The 27,525-nt window shown below is 44.2% G+C and overlaps 1 protein-coding gene across 6 annotated transcripts in view; it reads right to left on the reverse strand.

Annotated features, from left to right (window-relative positions):
* The window catches only part of ZNF354C (zinc finger protein 354C), a 37,097-nt gene that overhangs the window by 4,505 nt on the left and 5,067 nt on the right, over positions 1–27,525 (reverse strand). For 3 of the 6 annotated variants that reach the window (XM_034655844.1, XM_034655845.1, XM_034655846.1), the window contains exons 5-7: positions 7,620–7,704; positions 2,602–2,728; positions 2,021–2,116 (exon numbers count right to left, since the gene is read on the reverse strand). In XM_034655844.1, coding sequence (XP_034511735.1) covers positions 2,021–2,116; positions 2,602–2,728; positions 7,620–7,704 — 308 coding nt within the window. Of the gene's footprint in view, positions 1–2,020; positions 2,117–2,601; positions 2,729–7,619; positions 7,705–8,522; positions 8,761–9,084; positions 9,980–21,503; positions 21,652–27,525 lie in introns of those variants that run through there. The other 3 variants (XM_034655849.1, XM_034655848.1, XM_034655850.1) reach the window with 3 other exon arrangements.

Raw genomic sequence — 27,525 nt, forward strand, 5'->3', positions numbered from 1 at the left:
TTTCTTTTTTAAGATTTTGTTTATTTATTTGACACAGAGAGAGAGAGCGCACAAAAGCAGGGGGAGTGGCAGGTAGAGGAAGAGGGAGAAGTAGACTCCCCACGGAGCAGGGAGCCCGATGCGGGACTCGATCCCAAGGACCCCGGTATCATGACCTGAGCCAAAGGCAGACGCTTAACCGACTGAGCCACCCAGGCGCCCCCAGGCGGCACCAAGTTCTTAATTTGGAGCCTCATCAGCACTGACTGAGTTCATCATAAATGCAGGTCAATTAAATTCAGACACTCGTAGGTCAATGCAGGATATTTGATACCAGAGGCACAGAATTCAAAGAAAGACCTGGTCTCTTCCTTAAATATATACAATCTAATTAGGAAAATAAATAGTAAAAAAGTAACTATAATTCAAAGGACAGATGCTGTCACGGACGCGTGCGAGGCATGGAGCAAGTGCCATGTGAATGCGAGTGACTGAGAAATGAATGGTGACTGCGAAGTAGGAGAAATAAGGAAAATCTACAGGTCATGTGGACAGGTGGGTCTTGCAGGGTAAGAGGGTTTCAGGGGACAAGATGGAGGCGGTAATCCAAGAAGGAAAAACACACACACTTAATGAGTGTGCGGGTTTGGCAGGAACATGAGCTGGCATAGAAGGGGCCACCGATTCCTATAAAGCAACATGGACACAAGCTATGAAGTGGGTTTAAGGTCACAGTAAGGAATGGTAGGTGCCTCTGTGGATAATAACCGAGAAACAACGAAGTCTCTTGAGGCACAGGATTAACACCTGAGTTTCGAAAAGATCGCTCTGCGGATGGCGCAGAGGGTGGGAGAGGCGAACAAGGCTCAGAGAGGGCAGGTAACTTTCCTGTGGCACAGAGCACTTGTGAGCCATGGCAGGTGTAACGTGAGCTTAGGATTGTCAATTCAAACCATGATCTTAAGTGCTATCCTGTACCCCTCACTAACTTTTTGGAGAAGAATGTATTTTAATAAAGGTGAAAAGTATTTGTGGGAAAAAAAAGCCAATAAATTCAAGAATCATGGATCAAAGGCCAACCCACAAAGATAGAAGCAAAATGTTGCAAATCCACGTCACATGGTGAACAGAAAGGACAGAGGTGGTCTAGGTTTCTGTCACTGCTCTTCAGCTCTCTGGCTCCGTAAGCAAAGTGTTTTACAACCTCTGATGCACTGTTTCTTCTGATATAAAGAGAGGTGACTAAACCTGACCGTCTTCAAGAGACCCCTCCAACTCCAACAACCTACGGTTTTAGGATAAGACCAGCAAGATTAGCTGGGGCTAGAAGAGGAGTGTGCAAGCCTCAGATCTCGGGGCCAAACCCCAGCTGCTGTCACTGGAAGGGAGCCACACCAACCCATGTACCACTGTCTCTGGCTGCGTCTGCATTACGAACGGGGAGTGAAAGGGTTGCAGTAGAGACCCCATTGTCCCCAAGTCAAACTATGTACCATCTGGCCCATTGTAGGAAAAGTGTGCCAACCCCTGGGCTGGAAAGGCTACAGTGGTCAAGGAGAGCTGGTTGACTCTAACAGTGGGACGCAACAGGCCAATCTCCAGGGAGATAAAAGGGAATGTTGAGTTAAGAAATCAGAGACATGGGGGCATTGACAACACTCTGAAGAATGTGGTTGGTGAAAGAAATTACAAAGAATTCAAAACAAGACAGAGGGCGTAAAGTACTTAAAATCTGTCGGGCATGAACGTGTGTAAATGCAGATGGGAAGAAAACCATGAAGGCCAAGAGGCTGAGATGGCGGAGGGGAGTGGGCGAAGCCGCAGGAAAGGAAAAGAGGTAGAGAATGAGGGGAGTGTTAGGGAGGAGAAGAAAGAGGTCTACACAAGGGCTTTCCTGATGCCAAGAAAACCATCACAACCATGGAGCCTCCTGTCAGGAGGCCCTGGCTCAGAGTTTCCAGGGAAGTTCTCCCAGCACTGCCTCCTCTTGGCTGGCTCATGTAAAAAACCCCCTGTGCCCGTTTCCCAGCCACTCACTCACCTGGCCAGGCGTCCTGAGGGAGTTCCCTGTCCACCACGCAGGGATCTTCTCCTTGTTGCAACTGGCAGATCACCTTCGGCGTTGAGAACGGAATCCCTGCTCGTGAGGAAGGGTTTGAATGGGTGGCACGAAGGGCAACCCCAGAGCCCACAAAGCAGAACCCACAGTGCAGAGAGGGGAGCCTGCGNCCGGGGGTGGGGGCGGAGAGGGGAGCCTGGGGAGGCGGAGCAGGCAGCACCAGCCCTTCTGAGGGGCCCTGGATCAGGAGGCAGGCTCGGCTCAGAAAGGATATGGGGCCCCGGCTATGAATGCCTCTAACACGGCAGTCCTGTATGTTTCTCAGACTCTACACGGGCACTCAGGGACGGGAAGAGGAGGACACTGGTCAGGAGGCGGGGTGGGAGGAAGGCAGAGGAAGGAGAAGAGCACAGCGTGAAGGGCGGCCTGACATCAATGCACACTTTCCACTCCACAGAGATTCATCCTTTCCCAGGGGCACGGCGGGAAAGAAGCTGCAGACTCTGAACCCCAAAGAGGCAGCTCCCCCCGGCAGATGCTCCATCATGAGGAAAGGTCCTTACCCAGCGAGACGAGGGTGCCGTAGTTCTCCAGCATCACCTCCCGGTACAGGGTTCTCTGCGTGGAGTCCAGGCGCCGCCACTCGTCGCGGCTGAAGAGCACGGCCACATCCCTGAATGTCACAGACTCCTGCAATGGGAAATCCACTCCTGCTCAGCGGGACCAACTTCTCCACCATTCGGTAGGTACGGGGCTGGCTCGGGGATGTGTGGCAACCAATCCTGAAAACCTCCCAGGATTCGAAGAATGTCATCCCGACTATTTATGTTACTTTGGGGACCACCCAGCAACTAGGTCACAAATACCTACTGGGAGCCCACTGGGAGCCACGTGCTGGGAGGGTAGGGGGGAAAAAGACAAAGTCCCTGCCAATGGAGAATTTCAATCCCAGCCTGGGACCTGTCAGAGTAACGGAGCACATACATTCACCTCCTTCTCACTCAAAATCCCAATTACATGAAAGGGGAGGGGGAAAAAAATCAGAATACACTTAGAGCAATGCCAGAAAACTCTGGAAATGCCATTAGCAGAACAGAAACAAAACGGAATTTCTGAGCTGTAAAGCATGATAAGAATAATATTAGTTCATGTTTATTGGATACTTGTATGTTAGGGACTATGACGGGAGCTTTGTTCACAGTATCTTTGCGGAGTTTCAGAGAAATCCTATTAAGAAGATACAATAATTAAATAATTTTGCAGATGAAGAAACAGCTCAGAAACGTTACGTCACCTCCCAAGGTAATCCTGTTAGAAATTGGTGGAGATTGGAACGGAATTCAGGCAGACTATACTGTCTAGGAAACAGCTATACTGTCACGTGGGTTTCCACGGTCTACAGAAACAAAAAGACCCCAAGGACCTACAAGACTGTACAGGAGCCAAAGGGAACTGTGAGAAAAGGAAGTTCGTGCAAGAAAACCCTGTTAAACCCCAACATGTGTGAAAGCAGAGGTTGGCCAGACCCCAATTCTTGTATGAAAAAGCTGGAATGCATGAAAAATGATGTGTTTTGACATTGTGATTCTACTTTTAGGATTCTACTACAAGAAATCCTCTCACAACTGGGTAGGGGTATTTGTTCAAGGATGTTCACCGGAACTTTACTGATAAGCCGACAGTTGTGGTAGGCTGAGTAACGAACCTGTGAACACTATATATATATATGACTAAAAGGACTCTGGGGGTGCCTGGCTGGTTCAGTCAGTTAAGTGTCCGACTCTTGATCTCAGCTCAGGTCATGATCTCAGGGTCGTTGACAGCAAGCCCCACGCTGGGGCTCTGCACTGAGCAGGGAGTCTCTTTAAGATTCTCCCTCTCCCTCTGCCCGTCCACACCCCACCCTCCGCTTATGCTGTTTTTATCTTTAAAAAATTTTTTTAATAAAAAAAGGACTCTGAGATCTTTTTTTTTTTTTTTTAAGTAGGTTCCACGCCTAGCATGGAGCCCAGTATGGGGCTTGAACTCACGACCCCGAGATCATGACCTGAGCTGAGATCAAGAGTTGGACGCTTAACTGACTGGGCCACCCAGGTGCCCCTTAAGGATTTTGAGATGGGAAAAGCCTGGATTATTATCCAGGAGGATCCAGTGTAATCATAGTGATCCCTGTTAGGACCCAAGAGGAGTCACAGTCAGAGGAGGACAAGATGGTAACATGAGGACAGAAACAGACTGAAGTCATGCACTTTGATGATGGCTGCAAGGGCCCCAAGCCAAGCAACGCAGGCCACCGCCCAAGGCGCAAACAAGGCCTGGAAACAGATTCCCCCTGAGAGCTTCCAGGAAGAACCAGCCCCACTAGGAAACTGCCCTTAAGCCAGTGAAACCGCTTTCAGCCTTTGGACCCCTGGAACTGCAGAGAAGAAAGTTATGTGGTTTTAAGCCACTGCGTTTGTGGCAATCTGTTATGGGAGCAACAGGAAACTAAGACAATGGTGAAAACTTGAAGACCGCCCTAAATCTATCAACAGGGGACTGGGTGAGCAAATTACAGGACACTGATTCCATGAAATGTTTTATATATATAACCATTAAATAGAATGAGGCAGATCTACATGGCTGACTTTGGAATTTGACCTTGACACACTGTTGATTCATATGAAAAATCGAGCTGCAAAACAATCCACATTTGTTGAAAATTCTTTATCTATCTACCTCTCTATACAGATACATTTGGAAGAATACAACAAGCTGTCCACCCCTGTTATTCTTTCATGTTTGTGGAGGGGCAGAAAAGCAATCTTTTGTTTATTACTTGGTACCCTTACATTGTTTAACAGGATGTGTGCATTTGTTTTGAAATTTTTTCGGTTCTATTTTAATTTGTGTATTGCGTTTTCAGCTCTACCTCTTTGCGTTCGTAGTGGTTGCTGTGGGAATTATAATATACATTCTTAGTTCTTTATGGTCTAGTTAGAGCTAACGTTTGATTTCACATAGAGTGCAAGAACGTGCGTATAGGGGAAATTCCACCACCGCTTCCTCATGCTGCCCTTGTTAGAAAGACGCTCCCAGTCCAGACAGTTGACAGCACTCACCAGACCTCACCGAACATGCTCACGGGGGGCAACGGGTATGATGCAATAAGAGAGTGCACTGAGGCCCCAGGGGACTGAGAGATGTTCCATGTGCAATCTCCCCTTGTTTGCACACATGGACAAGGCCGTGTCCTTGGATCTATAGGAGGAATTTTGATTCGGGAGAGCTCGAAGTTTCAGGAAACTCGGGGCAGGGGCCTTTTGTGTATCAAGCGAGGCTTGCCAAATCATGTAGGCCAGCTGCCAACCATCAACGAAGATGACGACCCTGGGGGTAGCCAGGGGCACTGGGATCTTAAACAGCACACCCACTGCTTTTATCATGCCCAGGGCTCAACAATCAGCCATCCGGGCATCCCCAGAGTTAAAGATGGAGCTTTTCCAGGCCAGCCACAAATGAACTCTTAGATCCACGGCTGTCATATGCATTACACCCGCCTATGTTATAAACCCTGCCATTCAGTATATTTTTGCTCTAAACAATCTAGACATTTTAAAGCAACTGAGAGCAAAAATTATTTCTATATTTATATTTATAGTCTTTATTTCTAATGCTCTTCACTTCCTTGCCAAGATGAGAGCTCCCACCTGGCATTATTTCCTTTCAGCCTGAAGAACTTCCTTTCGTCTTCATTCTTAAAGACTACTTTCATTAGCTATAGAATTCTGGGTTGACAGTTTCTTTCTTTCATATAAAATGTCATTCTATCGTTTCTGATGAGAAGCCAATGGGCATTCGGGCACTGATGCTCTGTATTTCGTATGATCATCTTTATTCTGTCTGCTTTCAAATCTTTGGTTTTCAGTAAATTAGTGGTCAAAAAAAAAACAAAACTGGCTCTAAGTTGCAAAGACCCTCCTCTCCAGCTTCCCTTAGCTACAACCAAGACGGTCTCCAGCTTGCGGGTGTGGAAGAGCTCAGACAGTGAAGAGCCCTCCCTCTGGGCAGAGGGCAGCCTGGTCATTGCTGGATATTGCTTTGCACAGCATTTTGCCTCTCTTTACATTCTGGTTTCCTGAAACACCCATCCCCTTGTAATTCAAGAATCAAAGCAAAACCTAGCCTAGTGGCAAGAGGCATACCAAATTCAGCAGGTCCTAAAATAATGCTGTTGCTGCTTACGATGATAAAAACAGTAGTAAGAGCCAGCATTTACTGAGAATTAACATGCACTGGTCTCGGCATTTTACATATACTTTCTCAGAGAGAAATGTTAACTGTATAGTCGATCCTGTCTGGGGTCAAGGCCAGCTGTGAGACCTTGGTCAAGTTATTTGCTTCTCCATGCCTCAGCTTCCTTACCTATAAAATGCAGATATTAACAGTCCTCTTGTATGGATCAAATGAGGTATGCATATTATTAATCCCGCTTACAAATGAGGAAATGAGGCACATGGAAAATAACTTGCCAAGGTCACATCCCTAGCTTGGATGTGGGACTTAGGAGCTCAAGTTCCAGGGTCCACATTTGTAACCTGTAGGCTACCACTACTTTTGGGGAAATTGGCAATGAAAACAGAGGCTTTGGAGATGGCAGAATGGAAAATCCACGGAAGTAACAGGAGCTGGGGTTGGGGGGAAGCTGTGACCTCCATGTGGAAATATTCCCTAAAAGTTAGGGAATGACAGATTGCATCTTTAGGGAAAACTTCCAGCCTGAGGACAGAGATTTGGGAAAGATCTTCGGAAGGTTAAGGTAATGAAAATGGAGGTCAAAAGGGCAAAGAACAAGAAAGGCCCAGGAGGGGAGTGTGAAGTAGCAGGGGGACAAGAATCAGCAGAGACAGAGATGTCAGCTGGATCCAGAAGGGGGACACGTGCACAATTTGCCATCACAGCTGCGCTCGACATAGCAACTCCCAGCCCTCTGTCCTCCCCAGTGCCGGCCTCAGTGCCCAATCTCAGCTGGACTCCTGGCATGCCCACCACCAGTGGCCCTCGCCTTCAGTATCAGCTCGAAATGACCCCACACCCAGGATCTTTTCCTGATTCTTCTTGGACGTTGAATCATTTCCTAAGGTCAGTGCCATGAACTCCCCGAAGACAGAAATATCGTCTTACCTCTTTGTAACTCCAGTGCTCTCCATAGCATCCTGTGTATAGTCAGTGTTCAATAAATGTTCGTTGAGGGTGTCTTTGCTCCTTCCATGTCTTTGCCCCAAGAGGACTGTGTCCTCTGTGAAGACAAAGACTGTCTAATACGCCATACACCAAGCACTGATGGTAGCCAGAAGCATATATTCAGAGCTGACTTGATCTTTGGTCATAAACTGAGTTTAGAGTGAATTAAGAGTGACCTGGAGACAGAGGAGGCACATTCCTCAGCACTCCCTCCATGAATCCTGCATCCTGGGGAAAACTTACAAAGCTCTGGATTGCCCACAGTTTTTGTTGGACAGAAAAGTACCCAAAGAATGGAAACACATCCACCATCTCTAAACCCCGAAAGCAATTTATGAAAAAGACAAACTTCACTTACTGTCACCTTAGTGGGCAGCAAATCCACGGCCATTCTTTCCTTCTGTTTTTCTATCGAGGGAGTGCAGACTGCCGACAGGGTAGGCCTGGAGAGGAAAAGGTGTCATGAGGAACTCTGGTGTCAAGGGACGGCTTGGAGAGAGGAAGTTACAACCACTGGTGACGTCTACCAGGTCGCAATGAAGCCACAGCACAGAAATGACACAGAACACGTGCTTACCAAGTCAATGAAGCTCTAGGACAATTCGCCCATCTCCATCTCCCTGTATTAACAATATTCTAATTCTTGTAAGGCGATGCTTTACCATCACCTCAGGTCTACCAGCTGTGACTCAGCAAACTGCGACTCTCCCCTAGATACCTGGAGGCCTCGGGAAGCTTTAAACGGTACACACTGTAAAACCCACAACGCACGTGAATTTCCCCGGCTGCCACTTTCAAACACAGACAGCCAATCCTAAGTCTGCCTGTCCCACCTAGCCCTTTCCTTCCCGAGGAAACCACAGTGAAGGCACTTGCCCACATCTGCCTTGTCTCTCTGCCTCATGACCCACCCGGGTGCTTTCCCTGATAGACCACCACCTGCAAACCTTCCTCCTCCCGCCCCCGCATCTGGTCCGACCAAAGACTATACCGCACCCACAGGACTGTGGTTAGAACACTCCCTCTCACACAGATACACGCCAGACTGTTGCTGCGCGGTCTCTCCTAAACACCCATTCCACAGGGATCACCTCTGAAAGCACCCACAGGGGGAAACAGCCCTCCTTCTCACACACAAACCCCAGCTGGGAGGACACGGGAAGAGGGCGCCTGGAGCATCCAGACAAGTGTCAGAGAAGGGCCCGGCCACAGCGGCCTGCACTGGCTCGGGGTTCGCTGAGGGCTCTCCGCGGAGCAGCACCTGGCGTGAGAGCTCGGCCAGCTGAGTGTGGGGTGTCATCTGGGGCTGGGCACCTCAGCCAAGTGAGGGAAGCTGCTGTAGGAGTAACCATAGACACTCCGTGATGCATGCCTCCTCCACACCAGCGTCGGGGGTGCTTTGCGTGTACTGTTTCTACACCTCACAAGGACTCTGAAAAGTATTGCTACCCCATTTTACAGATGCGAGAGAGGCTGCGAACTTACGGAGTCGGAGCGACCTGCCAAAGAAACGAAAATGGTAAGTAACAGGGGATAGGAAGGGTAGCCTTGATCCGGTGCAGGGCCCTCGCTGAATGTGGCAAATTACCTGGCCGCTCTGCCCCAGTTTCTCCGTCTGTAAAATGGGGGCTGTGTGCAGCCACCTTACAGGGCACAAATACCGAAGGATGAAATGAGTGAATTCCTCCAAGGCGCTAGCCCACTGCCGGCACACCGACTGCTCGGCGGCCACAAGCTATTGTTTTTACATCACAGAGAGGTCTCCGAGAAGACAGCCCCCCAGCGACCCCCGCCCGCAGCAGTCCCGGCACGCCCCAGCTCACCTGGCAGGGCGCTCCCTTCCCCGCGCGTCTCCCGGGGACCTGCGACGCCCGCAACGCACCGCCGCCCGGGTCGCTGGGACCGGCCCCCGACGCGGGCCGTGCCGCGACTCCGGGTACCCGCGCGCGGCCCCGCCCGGCTCCGCGCTCCCCACCCAACACGAGGCAGGCGCTGGCTCCACCGCCGCGGACAAGAGGCCCCCGGGAGGTCTCCGCCCCAGGCAGGCCGCCCCAGCGCAGCCGGGGTCACCCGCGCCACCGGCCCCAAAAAGGCCGGGAGCAGTCCCGGAGCCGTGCTAGCCTCAGGACTACTACTCCCGGCATGCCTCGGACGCGCGCTGAACTACATTTCCCAGAAGGCGGCTGGGCGACCCCCGGGAGATGCCCCCAGCGAGCTCACGCGACCCTCTTGTCTGCCCCCGGGAAGTCCGCGGGAACGCGAGGCCGCACGCGTGACGAGTAAGGCGGGTGGTCTCCCCGCAGTGCGCGCCGCCTGCATCTTCCCGGGGGCTTGTTGTGCTAGACAGGCAAGGTGATTTGAAAAAACAAAACCCGAATTTAGACGCCTTTAGGAGGATCCGTGCGCCACAGCTCCCCACCAGCTAGTTAGGGTTTTTATTTTAATGCGTAGCATACCCAGATGATGAATGCATAGGTACAGTTTAAACAAGAAACCAATACCCACATGCCCAACACTTAGCTTGAGGAGAGATTTGACCAGAATTTCTGAAGCCCGGTCCACAATGCTCCCGTCATTTGTCTAAATTGTGCAACGCATTTGCCTTGCTTAGCTTGCTGGTATTGTATTCCACAATAAGTGTTTCTTTTTGCAAGGTTTCCGATCTTTATATAAATGGAATCTGCTGTATGTTCTGTGACATAACGCTCACCAGGAATGCTGTTTGAAAAAAAAAAAATCAACTGAGTATATTTTAAAGCTCTTATTGGCTTTATTCAGTGATTCATGAACCAGGTAGTATCCTATCCAGCAGGTAGGAAGGGGCTCCAAGAAGTACTACATGCAAGCCTTTTATAGGCAGAAGGAGCAGGAACAAGGAAGTTGTACTAGGCAAAAAGTGGATTGGTTATTGCAAGGTTAGTCTCCCTACAGAAGATGGCAAAGATTTATCAGGCAGATTGCCTAACTAATGATGATCTCACGGTTCCTGGTTGGCTGGTTTACGATTCCATTTCTGGAAGAGCTGAAACTGTAATTAAGTCTTTGGTGAGGGGGGGAACTCACCCTGAGAGATCCCTTTTGAGCCTGTTATCTTTTTTTTTTTTTTTAAGATTTTATTTATTCATTTGAGAAAGAGAGAGACAGCCAGTGAGAGAGGGAACACAAGCAGGGGAAGTAGGAGAGGAAGAAGCAGGCTTCCAGGGGAGGAGCCTGATGTGGGCCTCCATCCCAGAACGCCGGGATCACGCCCTGAGCCAAAGGCAGACGCTTAACGACTGAGCCACCCAGGCGCCCTGAGCCTGTTATCTTTAACAACTTCTAGATTCACCTATCTTGATACATGCAAAGTTCATTCATTATCACTGCTGTATAAGATTCTATTTATTCATTCAACAACAACGACAAAAATATTCAACACCTCTCTTGCTCCTGGCATTGTCTAGATGCTAGAAATACATTAGTATTTCTGGTTGAACCAAACGCTCAAAACCTCTGCATTCATGCAGCTTAAATTCTCTGGGTGGAGAGAGGAAAAAGATGATAAACAAGATTAACAAATGGTATGTTTTGAGATAGTGATGAGCGCTAACGAGAACAAGAAAGTGGGAACAGCGACCCTGGCTGTGGGGGGCGGGGGTACTGCAATGTATACAAAGTGGTTAAGAAACGTCTGACTGAGAAGGTGACATCGAAGAAAGATCTGCAAAGAGATGAAGAGTGAGCGGAGTTCGGGATCCGTGGGAAGGCTTTCTGGCAGGCTGAAAAGCAGATGCCTGGAGGTGGGAGCATGCCTGGCCTGTTGAAGACGCATTAATACTGTTGCTGAAGCAGAAAGGAGGCAGAAAGAAGTACTACGTGCGAGACCAGAGGCAAGAGGACTAGAATGTGCAGGCTCTTACTGGTCCCGGTCACTGGATCTTACTCGGAAAGAGAATGCTCTGAGCAGTGGAGATGCTGGAGTAGGCAGTTAGGTGTTAATAGGATGCTGGAGGCCAGCAAATGGGGAGTCAGGGTCAGCCACGGGGGAAGTTAGAAACCTGTCCTGACAGCACTCCCCAAAACAAAGAAGCTGGATCAACCCAGGACAGGCCCAAGACAAAGAAGGCTGGAGCCCCTGATCAGGTAAGGGAGAAAAGGCAAGAAACCCTGCTCCCAAGAAATCCCCTCCCCAAGTAACAAATATTCCACCCCGTACCTGTCAGTAAAAGATGTGGAGACCCAAACCCAGCTTCCTCTTGAGCTCACCTGCACTCAGGTCTGGAGAGCGTACTCTCATTTGAATTAACTTTCCCACTTACACCGCTCAACTGTGTGTCTCGTCTCTCCTTGAATTCTTCTTGGGACAAGACCTACAGCCTCCGGGAACATCCTGGGGACAGGTTGGGCAGAGGCCTCGGGGCCCCCGCAGTCTCCCTTGTCCATCCTCTAATGTCGCTTTCTAAGTGATCACTCTGACTGCAGTGCTGAGAGTTAACCGAAGGGTCAAAGGAAGCAGCTGAGAGACTGGGATTAGTTAGAAGGCCATGGCTGTAAATTCTGAGAGAAGACAGCAGTATGGGCTGAGTAGTTACAAGTGGTTGGAAAAGCTCAAAACTCAAAATATGGAAAAGATGAGGATGTTAAGAACATTTTGAATATAATGTTTTTCAACGATGAAGTATATTTTTTAAAATAGCCCTGGCAATTATGTTTTTAAAAATACTCTTTATGCCCCATTTTTCTTTTTTTTTTTTAAAGATTTTATTTATTTATTCGACAGAGATAGAGACAGCTAGTGAGAGAGGGAACACAAGCAGGGGGAGTGGGAGAGGAAGAAGCAGGCTCATAGCGGAAGAGCCTGATGTGGGGCTCGATCCCATAACGCCAGGATCACGCCCTGAGCCGAAGGCAGATGCTTAACCGCTGTGCCACCCAGGCGCCCCTATGCCCCATTTTTCTGACTGTAAAAATTAAGAACTAACTTTTCTTCTGACTTCCTTTATATATTAAGCCAAACGCAAATTTATTCTACTTTGTCCCATTTAAAATTTCTACAGTATGAGCTAATAGGCCATGACCACCAGTATCCAATTTTGATACATCTATATTCTACTTTCTCAGCTACAAATTCTGGCAATTTCCTCGAGTTTTATCATTTATATTTATTTATAAGTAAATCTATTTTATCCTGTTACCTCATTGGTCACATCTGTGACTGCCTCCTTAGGTTTCTCTTTGGGTCTTGGTATTTCTGTTCCTTTTTCACATTCTCACAACTAGTTTTTATCAGTGCCCTCCCAGTTTTCTGAAGAAACCTGAGGCCAATTTGATTTTTTCTTCCCTTGAAGGTAACCTTTATTTCTCTACTTTGACTGTTCTGTAAATCTCACCCTTGGGGCACCTGGGTGGCTCAGTTGGTTAAGCATCTGCCTTTGGCTTAGGTCATGATCCCAGGGTCCTGGGATTGAGTCCCATGTCAGGCTCCCTGCTCAGAGCAAGGAGTCTGCTTCTCCCTCTCCCTCTGCCCCTCTCCCCCTCTTGTGTTCTCTTTCTTGCTTGCTCTCTCTCAAGTAAGTAAAATCTTAAAAAAAAAAAAACTCACCCTCCCCCCCCTGTTTTCCTGTATTTATAAGTACTTCTATCCACCCCCCCCACCCCAGTATCTAGCAACCGGTTTTTCCATTGTTTTTGTCTTGGACACACACAAAAGGGAAAGGCTGAGTTCTAGGTTTTTTTCTTTCTTCATTAACATCTTAAACTGTTATTCTTGAAGTCTGGCTTTCATATCTCTGATAACCTCACTCTGCTATTCTTTGTTTTTTCTTCTATTTTCTGAGAGGATTCTTCGAATTTATCTTCCAAGCATACAGAATCCAATTTATAAAGTTATTATTTTCCCACTGTCTCTAACGTAGTTTATTCTTTAAAAAAAAAAAAAATGGCGCGGTGGGGCACCTGGATGGCTCAGTTGGTTAAGCACCAGACTCTTGATTTCGGCTCAGGTCATGATCCCAGGGTCATGAGATCAAGCCCCGCGTCAGGCTCTGTGCTCAGCACAGAGTCTGCTTGAGATTCTCCCTCGCTCTCTCTCCCAAATAAATAAAACCTATTTTTTAAAAAATAAAAATTTAAAATGGCCATGGATTTGGAAAAAAAATTCTACTCTACACAGCGCATCCTTGAAGTAGTATGAAACCCACTGTCCCGATGTAGCAGGCTCCGTGGGGCCAGTGCAGTGTAACTGGAGATGGACTCGTTTTCTTCCCTCCCTCCCTCCCTCCCTCCCATCCTCCCTTCCTTCCTCCTGTCCTTCCTCCTTTCTCTTTACAGTGAGGAAACAAAAACAAAAACAAAATTATAGGAAAAGGAGAAATAGGAATTGTTCCTCCTGTTCAAGATTACCAAGGCTAAAGTGAAGTATATGCAGTGTTTAGAATTACATGACAGCACCCCTTCCTTCTTCTCTCCAGCAGTGGATGATCTAAATGACGTCCGTCCCTGTACAATGTGGGATGGAGGCCAATGGACTGGCTGGATTTGGGGACACAGGGCATACTGTGGAAAATGCTACCCAGATCCTACTGTGGATGTGAATGTCCTCATAGAAACATGCTATAAACTGTTTACATCTTCTTGTCCCATATAAACTCCCTTGTAAGTTTAAAGTGTGTTATAACATTCAAGGGTGATTGCAAACATTTGTTTAGGAAAAATAACCCAACTGACCTAAGCGAAGAGATGCATGGGCAGGAGGGTGTTGGAATATAGGGATCCAAGGGGTAATTCCCACTGGGTCTTTCCACCACAACCCTATACATTTATGAAGTCATGAAAACCTACAATTTTTTTATTGTACATAATTTGCTTAAAACAAATTGAAATCTTGCCCACTTGTTTTCTTTGCCCTTATCTTTTTTTTTTAAAGTAGGCTCCATGCCCAGCGTGAGGCTTGAACTCATGACCCTGAGATCAAGAGTCATGTGTTCTTCCAAAGGAGTGGGCCAGGTGCCCCTTGCCCATGTCTTTTTACTGAAACAGAGATCAGAAAGCAACCCCTGATGATCACAGAGCAGCTTTTAGACCTCTTGCCACAGGGGTGACAAGGGTTTGTTCTGTCTTGGGCACAATGAAGTTCTTGGGTATGGCACACAGTAGGCACTTAAAGATAGAAAGAAAAATGGGGTAGACATGATGTGTGGTTGTTAAGAAGATAACCAAAACGTTTCTTCAGGTGGGTGAGGTAGTGACTGTGGCATAAATCTGAAACTCCCATCATATCCTTTGAAAAAAACAACAACAAAGGATATGGCAGAGGAAAGAGGAAGTAGTGTTCCTAAAATGGATATAAAACCACCACCAGGAGGAGAAAGTATGCTGTATGTGTGAAAATATGCAAAACTGTACAGGTGTAGAAGAGAATGGTATATAAGTGCTTCAAAGTACATGCCGGATATCTAAACAACTGCTATAACTCAACAACAGAACAGCCCATTCCAAACATGGGCAAAGGATTTGAACAGATATTTCTCAACAAAAGATATAAAATAGCCAAAAAGCATATAAAAGAGACGTTCAACATCACTAGTCATCAGGGCAATGCAAATCGTGGCCAGAATGTGACACTGCTGCACACCTGTGAGTGTGACTATTAAGGAAGAAAGCCAGAAATTACCAAGTGATGGAGGATAGAGACCACCCATATTGGAACTGGATCCTTCGTACACTGCTGATGGGAATATAACATGGTGCAGCCACGGTGCACAGTGTTTGACTATAACAACCACTCCTCATAGGACCCTGCAATCCCACTCTTAAGTATTTACCCAAGAGAAATGTCCACTTGTATGCAAATGTTCACAGCAGCGTTGTTCACGGTCACCAAAATGTGCAAATAATCCAACTGTCCATCAACACGTGAATGGATAAATAAAATGTGATAGATATTCACAATGGAACATTACTCAGCCTTAAAAAGGAAGGAAATCCTGACACCTGCTGTAATATGGATTAACCTTGAAGACATTATCCTAAATGAAATCAGCCAGACACAAAAGGACAAACATTGTATGATTCCACTTATGTCAGGAATCTAAAAGAGGCAAATTCAGGGGCGCCTGGGTGGCACAGCGGTTAAGCGTCTGCCTTCGGCTCAGGGCATGATCCCGGCGTTCTGGGATCGAGCTGCATCAGGCTCCTCTGCTAGGAGCCTGCTTCTTCCTCTCCCACTCCCCCTGCTTGTGTTCCCTCTCTCGCTGGGTGTCTCTATCTCTGTCAAATAAATAAAAGCTTTCAAAAAAAATAAAAGAGGCAAATTCAGAGAGGCAGCAAGTAGAATAAGAGGTGACCGGGGCTGGCAGCAGGGGAAATGGGGGAGTTACTGCTTAATGGATGCAGATCTTCTGTTTGAGATGATGAAAAGTTCTGGAAATAGATTGTGGTGATGGTTACATTGTGAATATCTTCAATGCCACAAATTGTACACTTAATAATGGTTATAAGGGTAAATCTTATGTTATATATATTTTACTGTAGTTTACCAAAAAAAAAAAAAAACACGTGCAGGAGGTGAGGAGACATCCATGGGAAGGTAATGCTTTATGGAAAGACAGTGATGTGGAAACGATGTGTCAAGGAGGAAAGTAGCAAAAGGGGGAAATAGAAGATCCTGCAAGAAAAAGAGAGAAAATCCCCCAAAATGTTTTTGACCCCACAATTTCTCCTCCAACCCCAAGCCATCTAGTCAAAAATCATAGTTTTCTATACAGACAGAAGTAGGTGTACGTGACTTATAGATTTTATACATGGACTCAAGCGAGCTTGCAGGGGCTCCCAAGTCTGGGACAATTTTGGCATCAACATACACAACGATATTCACAGATTACAGTCCATTAAATAAAATAAGAAACCATGCTTCCAGTCATAAAAACAGAAGATAAAACACCCCCCTAAAGTAGAAAGCCAATTAATAAGAGTATAAGAAATGACGGAATTATGAGATCTCCATGTGGAAACCGTTGTGACGATAATAAAGCAAGTGTCATCCTTAGATGCTAAAACTGGTGGAGGTGAGTTTGTCTAGTACAGATATACACCCACAATCATCAGATCGCCTCTCAAGATACTAATGACTGTGAAGAGAAACACAGTGACTTTAGAGGGGGAGACCAGGCCGACACCACCTCAACCAAGATAAAGCTGAAATTACTGACATCGCCAGGCTCCCAATGTGATAAGACCATGAACTGAGAATACAAAATTGCTTTGGTGGGTTTCTTACCAAAAAAGCACAACATAAACCTAACCATGTGGAAAACACTGTTGAAAAGCCAATGGAAGGACAGTCTAGAAAAAAAAAAAAAAGCCTATTCATTTCACAGAGCTTTCATGAGAAAACGGGTTTGGTAATGCAACAGCCAACAAGAGAAGGGCCCAACCCACCTGAAAAGGTGGACATTTTAAATCATTTAATTACTATGAACACTATAAATTAAATGTATTGGGCATGTCAGTCGTATTTTATAAAAGGTTGCTTTGAAAATGGCCTATTAGGAAGCTATAAAAATGGACAGTATTCTCTTCTGCCTAGATTCTGAACAAGCCTCTTTGAGAATAAGAGGAGAAACCAGGCAAGGCGAATATGTTCACAACTCAGTGATGAGTCTTTCTTTGCCTAATCCTCTTACACACATTTTTTTAGTTTAGTATGTGTTTCCTGACTTGGGATAGGAACCAATCTCTCTTCCTCTGGTGATCTAGGGAGATGAATGAGAAGGCAAAGTATAGACAGGAAAGGGGGGGTGTTGATAGTTTTGTTAAGGAGACGTTTAAATTCAACAGTGGCCCCAAGAATGTTATGACCTTGGGGGTGCAGTTGGTTGAGCACCTGACTCTGGGTTTCAGCTCAGGTCATGATCTCAGGGTCGTGGGACTGAGCCTTGAGTCAGGCTCCATGCTGAGTGTGGAGTCTGCTTGAGATTCTCTCTCCCTCTCCCTTTGCCCCTCCCCCTGCTCTCACTCTCTTCTAAAATAAGGAAATCTTTAAAAAAAAGTTATGGCCTTGAAGTGGCCCTTGGGTACAACCTCTTAAACTTGATGTGCACTTCACCTAGGGTGAGCAGGCAGTAAGATCTGTTTTATCCTACATCAAACGACCCAGTATAGAGTTGGGCCAAAAAACTCTATTTAATCATTTTTACTGATAAACATACTGGCCTTCCTACTGATCCTCATTCTGGCTGGCCCAGGCAACCTCTTCCTGAGAAGGCAGGCTCTCTCAGGCATCAGCCAAGCTGAGGAGCCCTGTGCTCCTCCCCATGTCATTTCCTTGCCTCACAGCAAGAGGTAATCACCATCCTGAGTTGTGTGTTTGTGTGGTAGCCAGTCTACAAATACGGTCCCCACGATGAACCACGACCCTGGTATTCACACCCTTGTATCACCTCCCCTTGAATCTGGACCTCATCTATAAATAATTTTTCACCAAGAGAATACAGAACTGATGTCATGTGACTTCCAAAGCTGAGTTCTAAGGTCTACACTTTGTAGATCTTTTAGAATGCTGGCTCTTGGGACAATGTCTCTCAGGAACCAGCCACCCTTCCGTGCAAAGCCCAACCGGGCTCTCAGCAGCAGACATCACTGGGTGCCGGCCACCCTGGACACCAAGCGTAGGTGAGCGGCAGCTGCCATCTGACTGCAAATGCATTAGAGACACCAAGTAAGAACTGCCCAACTGAACCCAAATTAGAACCAATGGTATTAATAAATTGTTGTTTTAAGCCACTAAATTTGGGGATGAGTTGTTACATAGCACGGATAGCTAGAAGATCTTGTTATTCAATCACTTGCTATTTTTAGTATCTTTACATGTATAAATCACTTAAAATCAATTTAATATTGCAGAACATGTTGTTATACCATATGTTGTTTCCTCTGACTTTTGAAAAGCCAACAGGCTTTGAAATTCATCTGTGTTTGCTTATAGCTTTGGTTCATTCATTCCCCCTGCTGCTCTACATTGTTAATATTCCAGAGTTCTCCATTTTCCTATTAACATTCAGACTACGTTGAAATATTAGCTTCTATGATCAGTGCTGCTAAGAATATCTTTATATCTGTCTCTTACTGCTCATATGCACACATTTATCTATCATACATACATAGGAGTGGAACTTCTGTGTTTTATGTCGTGCACAAGTTCAACTTGATAGGATGCCGATGGTCTGTATCAACTTACACTCCCACTAGGAGAGTATGGATTCCAGTTCTTCCGCATACATTCCAAAACTCAGTAATGTCACACATCTTTGTTTTTACTCATCTTTAAAAAAAATCATAAAATTTGGGGTGCCTGGCTGGCTTAGTTAGTGAAGTGTGTGACTCTTGATCATGGGATTGTGAGTTCAAGCCCCACGTTGGACACAGAGCCTACCAAAATAAATAAATAAATAAAATAATAAAATAAGTTCTATTTAAAATGTCATAAATCTCAAAAAATCCTCTCTGTGATCCTAATTTCCACTTTTAAGCATCTTTTCATGTTGTTAGAAATCTGTATTTCCTCTTCTGTGAAATAAGTAGTCATGTATTTGAACCACTCTTTTTTCCCTACAAGGTTGTCTTTTTTTTTTCCTTTAAGCTGATTTGTACAAAGTATTTAAACTTTCCAGACAATAAGCATTTGTCAAAAATGTTGTGGAAAGACCTCTTATTTTATGTCTTGACTTTTCAATTCCATTTTGATATATTTTGATAACCAGATGTTCTTTTTTTTTAATGTGAGCAAATATAGAAAAAGATTTCATGGCTTATCTGTGTCCTGTTTAAAATAATCCTTCCCTATTGTGAGGTCATAGTTATTCTTTACATCTTCTTCCAAAAGACAAACAATTTTGCCTTTCACAGAATTCTTTTTGTGGTGAGGGTAGGCATCCAATTTTTCTTTTATGTGGATGAACCATTTATCTCAAAGCCATTATTCATTATTGAATAATTTGTTTTTTCTCTACACTCCTCCTGTCATGACTACTTCTAACATTTTATCATTTTTTTCAGCAGGTTTATGGTAAATACCCTTCTACCAGGTTAAGGAAGCTCTCTCTGCTGCTTGGCTAAGACTTTTTACAATGAATGGGTGCTGAGTATTTTGGTTGCTTTGTCTGCATTGAGATGAACATGTGGATTTTGCACCTTGAACCTTCCCAGGTGGTACACAGCATCTGTAAGTTTCCTAATTCTAAATAACCTGCCCGTTCTTTTGAAAAATCCACATTTATCATGATGCATTAACTATGTTGAGGTACTTCTGGATTACATTTGCTTTGTTTAGAGTTTTTACGTGTTTGTTCACGGATGATATAGGCCTGCATTTTTTCTTTTGCTTGTACTTTCCTTGTCAATTTTGGTACTGGGTTATATTGGAATCACTGTTCTTGTACACGGTCTCCTCTGGAAGATCCTGCATAAGACTCAAATGGCCTGTTACTTGCAAGTTTGAGAGACCTCAACTTAAAAATAACTGGGCCTGATATTTTCTTTGTGTAACTTTATTCAGATATATCTGGTGGGATTATTTTTAGGACTATACTGTTACTTGGAGATGCGATGGTGTGAATGTGTGCCCCTTCAAAATCCGTGTTGAAACCCTAACCCCAGAGGTGGAAGTATTAGGAGGTGGGGCCTTTGGGAGGTGACTGTCATGAAAGTGGAGCCCCATGAATTCGATTAGTGCCTTCACAAGAGGCCTCAGAGAGCTTCCTCGCCCCTTCCACCATGTGAGGATCCAAGAAACCACTGGCTAGGAACCAGGAAGAAGATCCTCACCAGGACACATCCATGCAGGTGTCATGATCTTGGACTTCCCAGCCTCCAGAACTGTAAGAAGTAGGTCTCAGTGGTTTATAAGCCACCCAGGCTGCGGTATTTTATTATGGCAACCTAAATGGACTAAGATGGAAATTATATTTTCCTAAAATTTTCCCAGAAATTACAGAGTTTAATAGAACGGTTATGGGGAAAGAGGAACTGCTGTGGAGGATAACATGACCCAGAAAAGTCTGTTCCTCACGAGTCTGGAACAGTAAGACTGATTAGTTGGTCCCAGGAAGCAAACGTTGAATTCAATGATTTCTGCTTTAGCTCAGTCTCCACCCCCAATAGTAACTTTTTCTGAGGTGTTTTTTTTTTTTTTAAACTCTAGCCCTCTTTTTTAAAACAAAATAGGTAGTTCAGTCCTTAAGTGCTTGCCCACTTCTGATGATACTGGACAACACTAGAGGATGTTGCTTCTGTAAAGTTCAACGATTTTAGTTTGACTTGGGAGATAACTGTTTTTAAGTTGCCAGAATTAATATTCACATTTTAAAAATGCTGAAACATGCTAACTTGTTGAAGCATCTAACAGCCCATTTACTGAACTTAGATTCTGAATTTCTGTCTTGTGGCCCTCAGAGTGTGGGAGGGAGTGAAAGTTACCTGGTTCACTTCACCTCCAGCTAGGACGGTGATCCACACTGTTGCTGGGCCTTCCTGGATGGTAACCAGAGAGCTCAATGAAGCAGGCACAGCCTGGGTGCCAAGAGGCATGCTCCCATCTTACACTGTAAGATCATTGCTAATGTTTATCAGTGGAGTAACTTGCAAAAGCAGTAGTTGTCTGAATAACCTTTAATTCTCAACCTCACACAGCAAAGGTAATCACTTTATGATAAAACCAAGTGAACTACCATGCATTTTGTGATTTAAAATAAAGTGACCTTTAGATCTGCTTCAGAGCTGAGAACAAGTCGTCAGGGAGAAAACTCACAGGACTGTATGCCTGCAGAGTTTACAGAGTGATTTTCTCTTCAGGTAAATGGCTTGGAAAGCAGAGAAGAAATAACCCAAAAAGTTTTCACAACCATCAAGTACATGATTTGCCTTTAAACTACTAAAGAATACATTTTCGTGACAGTGAGGTAGCTACAGGTCACCTGCTTACATTTCTCCTCCAAAACATTCTCTTAGTATAACTGGCTTGCATAACACTTAAATGTCATTTCAAAAAATAGATTCCTAGATTAATCTAAAGTCTGGATTTTATGGATGCACTTTTACATAAATCAACACACTTCCCAGGGAAGCTTGCAAAAGCTGGGGCTCTTCTTGCACATCACCAGGGTGAAGATAAAAGAATCTTACACATTCTCTACTTTATAGTCAGTAATAACTTAAATACTATGAAAAAAACATTTCATAGCAGCTTTCCTAATACACCTAATGTTACCTGCATCATGAAGTCTCTGATGTCTGAGGAGGTCTACATTCTGAAGTTTAACTCACAATTAACTACTCTTCATCACTTCCTGCCCAGGATGAGTCTTTCGAAATTGACTATGGAATGAACTTCAGTTGGAAGACTTTCCACATGTTTTATTTATAGTTTTTCTCCAGTGTGAGTCCTCTGATGATTGGTAAGGGATGAGCTCTGACTAAAAGCCTTCCCACATTCTTTACATTTATAAGGCTTTTCTCCTGTATGAATCCTCATATGTGTCATAAGGGAGGAACTTTGTCGGAAGGCTTTCCCACATACTTTACAGTTAAACGGTTTCTCTCCAGTGTGAATTCTCTGGTGCTGAATGAGAGCTGAGCTTTGGTTGAAGGCTTTTTCACAGTCGTTACATTTATAAGGTTTCTCTCCAGTGTGAATTTTCCGATGAGTATTAACTGCTGAGTGGGAACTGAAGGCTTTTCCACATTCTTTACAGTTATACGGTTTCTCTCCAGTATGGATTCTGTTGTGTATATTAAGCCGTGAAATCCAGGAGAAGGCCTTCCCACATTCATTGCATTTGTAGGGTTTTTCTCCTGTATGAATTCTTTGATGCTGTATCAGAGCAGAGCTTTGGCTGAAGGCTTTCCCACATTCTTTACATGCATAAGGTTTCTCCCCAGTGTGAATTCTCTGATGTATGATAAGGGCTGAGTGGTAACTGAATACTTTCCCACACTCATTACAATTAAAGGGTTTCTCTCCAGTATGAATTCTATGGTGTCTACTTAGCCGTGATATTGAAGTAAAGGCTTTCCCACACTGACTACATTCGTAGGGTTTCTCTCCAGTATGAATCCTGTGATGTTGAATAAGAGATGAGCACTGGCTAAAGGCTCTCCCACACTCGTTACATTTATAGGGCTTTTCTCCAGTATGAATTCGTTGGTGGTTATTCAGGGATGAGCTTCCTTTAAATGTCTTGCCACACTCGTTACATTTATAGGGTCTCTCTCCAGTATGCATCCTCTGATGTCCGATGAGAGATGTGGTGAAACTAAAGGCTTTCCCACATTCGCCACAGATGTAAGGTTTCTCTCCTGTGTGAACTCTGAGATGCTGAGTGAGCGACGAGCTTTGGCTGAAAGCTTTCCGACATTCCTTGCATTTATAGAGCTTCTCTCCAGTGTGGATTCTCTGGTGTTTACTCAGGGAAGAACTGTGCAGGAAGATTTTCCCACAGATGTTACATTTGTAACATGTGCGCACTGTATTGACTCCCAATTGTTTAAACAGAACTGAATACTGCTGGGAATGGGGTTTCCTTCCTCTGGAAACAAATCTGGGTTTTCTAATAAGGGATGATTTCAGACTGAGATTTTTCCCGAGCTCAATACTTGTAAAGCTCCTCTCCCTCACGTAGGTGTTTCTGATGGTGACTAAGAATTTCCTGAAAGGTTTGTTCCTTTTGACTTGTTGCTTCTCTAGCTTGTCCTCATTTTTGTAGGCTTTCCCCAACCTGAAGTCAAAAGGACCGTCACCCAGGAGTTTATTCATTATTTCCTGATTTTCTTCTTCAGAAACTGTAGTTTCAAACAAGCGCTCCCATCCTAAAATAAACAAAACAGGTAAGTCTCCCTTGCACTGAGAATAAAGAAAAGTGACACCAAAATATACAAGGATTTCTGACAAATACATCCTGGATTCTTAAGAAAGCATGGAGAGAAAGAAGGGTATGAGAAAGCAAAAGCACAGGAGACATGCTTGGGTGGAGAGGGTCTGTGGAACGCTGTTCCGAGGGAAGCTCCGAGGGAAGCTCCTCCAATGACAGCAGCCAGGAACCTGTTCCAGGAACAAAGCTCAGGTCAGCAGGGGACAGAGCACTTCTGAGTTCAGCGGGTTGTGTTACTCCCCAGCTCCCTCTCCTGTGTCAGTCACCAGGTTACTCAAGGTAAATCCACGAGAAAGCTGCAGAGAGCCTATAAGTAAAAACTAGAAGAGCTGTGGGCCTTAAAAAGCTCTCTGAAACCCAGGGCCTCGATTGGTGCTGTTGTGGAACTCCTCCCAGTGCTGTACATGGTGTTATGATGGACAATTCCTCACTCGTTCAAGCAATTATTTACTGAGTAGCCACTATGCAAAGGTCAAGATCAGGATTATGGGGAACACATCAGACAGGAATCCAGTTTTTGTAAGGTTTAAATTCTAGCAGCAGGGTATTAACAGTGACCAAGCGACCAAATAAACAAGGGATGAGTCCTGGGGGTGAAGAGAATGAGGAAAACAAAAACAAGGTGATGTGCAGTACGAGTAAACGAGCTGACATTTCAAACTGGGTGATAAGGAAGCAGAATTAAAGGTGGGATCTAAATAATGACAGCTGGCCATGCAAAAATGTGGGTGTAAAGAGGATTCCAGTCAGAAAGAATGTAAGGCAAGCGTCAGCTTCGAGTTGTCCAGGAACCCAGATTTGTCCAGTGTGGCCTGAGCAAGAGGGAACAAGACAGTGTTGGGAGGTAAGGAAAAGAAGTAGGCGGGAGGCATATCACGCGGGGTCTTGTAAGATATAGGAAGACATCTGGAATTTCTTCAGAGGATCCCTGAGGGTTAGGAGGGACAGGACAGTTTTGTTTAAACAGGATCGCCATGGTGGTGTGACAAATGGATTGTAATTGGGGGTGGGGGGAAACAAGGGCAGGTGCAGAGCAGCCACTCAGGAGACTAGAAGGAGGTGATGGCAGTCTGCACTGGCATGGCGTGGAGGGGGGCACATTTGGGATGTTCTGAAGGCAGAGATGACAAGTACCTTCACCTATGAATAGGATGTACAGGGTACGTGAAAGAGGACTCAAGGATGATGCTCAGCTTCTGGCCGGGGCAGCTCGATGGGGACTGGTCCCATGTAACAATATGGGGAATACCAGCGGAAGAGTACATTCTTGACAATGATTTTCAGTCCACTTTTTGATCACTTAGGATACAGTGTGAGGAATGGTGTCATTGCTTCCAAAAGAATGAAAGTATTTTCTTAAAGAGTTTTTATTTTCTTAACTAAAAAAGAGATACATAATAATCATTGTAAGAAAAATAAAGAAAATACAGAAAACTATAAATACGAAAATTAAGTTTACCCCTACACACGACACACAAATAAAATCATTGCTAGATGTGGAATTTAGCTCACCAGAAATTTTCTGGATATTAGAAAACACTTTTATTTAAAAAATAAAAATAGGTTGAAACTACACTTCCCCCTACCCACTCTTCACTTAAAAAAAATCGTGGGCTTCTCTCCATGGCAACAAATGAAGGTTGACACCATCATTTTAATGGCAATGTAAAACTTCAAAGCATAAGCGTAATCGTAATTTAATAAATCCCCTTCTAAGAGTCACTGAGCTTTCTTCTCCCTAGTGATCCCTCATGTTATAACGAACATTCTTTGTACTGCCTTTGCTACTCTGCACAATTATGGAATTAATTATTTCCTTTGGATAAACTTCCAAACCTGAAATGGATTTTAATAAAGCCAGACTATCCTGCAGAAAGACTACACCCATCAAAATCCCAAAAAAGATACTTAGGTATCACTCGGAGCAATAGGAAAACACTGGATATGTATTTCTTAATTTGGAGTAATATAAGGGGAAAATGGCATCTCATTGCTTTAGTTTGTAACTCATTGATTATAATGAAGTTGAATAGTTTTTCCAAGAATCGTGGGTGAATTTTCAAATTCACATTGCTTGGCTTTTTAATGGTAATACTCATGCCTTTGTACTGTAATTATTTACTCTCTGGACCTTTTTTCTGTTTCTCTTTATATTAAACCTTTGGATTCTATAGCCACTATAGCAATCTTAGTAATAGGAAAAAACTAGAAATTAAAATTTCCAGGGGCGCCTGGGTGGCTCAGTCGTTAAGCATCTGCCTTCAGCCCAGGGCGTGATCCCAGGGTCCGGGGATCGAGCCCCACATTGGGCTCCCTGCTCTGCTGGGAGCCTGCTTCTTCCTCTCCCACTTCCCCTGTTTGTGTTCCCTCTCTCACTGGTTGTGTCTCTCTCTGTCAAATAAATAAATTCTTTAAAAAAATAAATAAAATAAAATAAAATAAAATTAAAAAAATAAAATAAATAAAATAAAATAAAATAAATAAAATAAAATAAAATAAAATAAAATAAAATAAAATAAAATAAAAAATAAAATTTCCAGAAGATTTTTAAATAAAATATGGCTTACAATACAATAGAGATCTTTCAGAGAGGTAGGCCTCTATTTAATGAGGGCTGAATAACTGCAGGATAGTCACAATTTAAAATAGGTTTGAGAACAGTACGTATAATCCATCTCTCTCTCTCTCTCTGCGTCTCTCATGCACACACACACTCAAATATTCACAATCTAAGAGGATAAATAGTAAAATATCAACAAAGGTTCATCACGGTTGGTTGGCAAAATTTCAGGGGAATTTCCTTTTTTTTTTTTCACAATACCACATATACCTTGTATAAATTAAAAGTAGTTAATTTTTTTCAAATGCTTGCAAAAGAAGAATATAGTCAATTTGATACTAATGATTTCTTTACCAACCAGAAAGCTCAGAGCCAAATTCGAGACTCACCCATGGTTACCATACTGGCCCTTACCACAGATAATTCACTTTCTAAGGTTCTGACCAAACTTCTATTTTACCATTATTCTTACAGTTAGCTTCCTTGGATTCTTAGTGGAATGTGGCAGAATATATGTTAGTATGTAGTAGGAAAAAAAGATCCCTGAAGTGAAAAAAAAGACTTGACTCTTCAAAGCAATGGGCCCTGTGATGCCAAATAACAATATTAAAACAAACTCCTTGATATTTGATACAACCTAATGAATCTTCTGAATTCCAAAGATAAGCAAAATATCCTATAATATTCTAGACAGAAGACAAAATAAAGGCGAGGGGACTGGATTTCTAAACAGAAGACAGAGGAAAAAGAATCAAGCTAATGGAGGACTTTTTATCGACGACACTCAGTGTTCAGACACTAGAACCAAGTGTGAAGGACAGAAAATTTGATGCCAGGATTCTAGATCCATAATTCTCACCAGAGAGGTAAAGAATTGATTTGATTTGATTGATTGATTATTTTTAAATTTATCTTTTAAAGGTTTTCAGTATTTGACAGACCGCACAAGCAGGGGGAGCGGCAGGCAGAGGGAGAGGGGGAAGTGGACTCCCTACTGAGCTGAAGGCAGACGCTTAACTGACTGAGCCCCCCAGGCGCCCCAAAAGAATTGATTCAGACATGCACAGAGAACACATGAGCACACTGAAAACATAATTCAAGAAAATATCCTAGTCAAAACAAAGTGGAAAATCTGAAGACAAAGTGCATGAATGGAAACACAGGGTTGAGCTGACCCAGAAAGCCTGCCATTGAGAGAAATAAATGCTGGATAAGTAGCAAACTCAAAGGAGAGGGCCACCCTCTGGTGTTAGAATCAAAGACAGAAGAGAACAAAAGCAAAGACAAAAAACAAAACAAAACCCAGAATGACAACAACAATAACAAACAACAACAACAACAAAAAATGACAAAGGAGAACAGCAAATGAGAGTTTACTGACCCATTAGCCCAGAGGAGTTTTAGAGACTGAGAGATATGTCCTAGCAGCCAGGAAAGTATTATTTTGAAAATTTTCACACAAAAGATTTAGGAGAATGCCGTGTTGAATATCTGCAAACCTTCTGCAGAAATTCTATTTATCTCCATGTTGCTATCCCTTTCTCGCTCTCATGTTATATAAATACACATACGTCTGCCTTTCCTTTTTAGCTGAGCCGTACGTGGTAAGTTGCACACCAAACAAGTCAAATAAAAACCCAAGCTGGAGCAATGAGGGATGTACTGTAGTGACAGAGGTTTGTTCAAACCACAAAGGGAAGATAATTTAAGAAAATAATCAGTCCNAAAATGGAACAGGAAGTCCTCAGAGATGGAGAAAAACCATGAGAGACTCTTTTTTTTTTTTTTTTTGCCCCCCTTCT

The sequence above is a fragment of the Ailuropoda melanoleuca genome, chromosome 3, assembly GCF_002007445.2.
Source record: "Ailuropoda melanoleuca isolate Jingjing chromosome 3, ASM200744v2, whole genome shotgun sequence".
Taxonomy (NCBI): domain Eukaryota; kingdom Metazoa; phylum Chordata; class Mammalia; order Carnivora; family Ursidae; genus Ailuropoda; species Ailuropoda melanoleuca.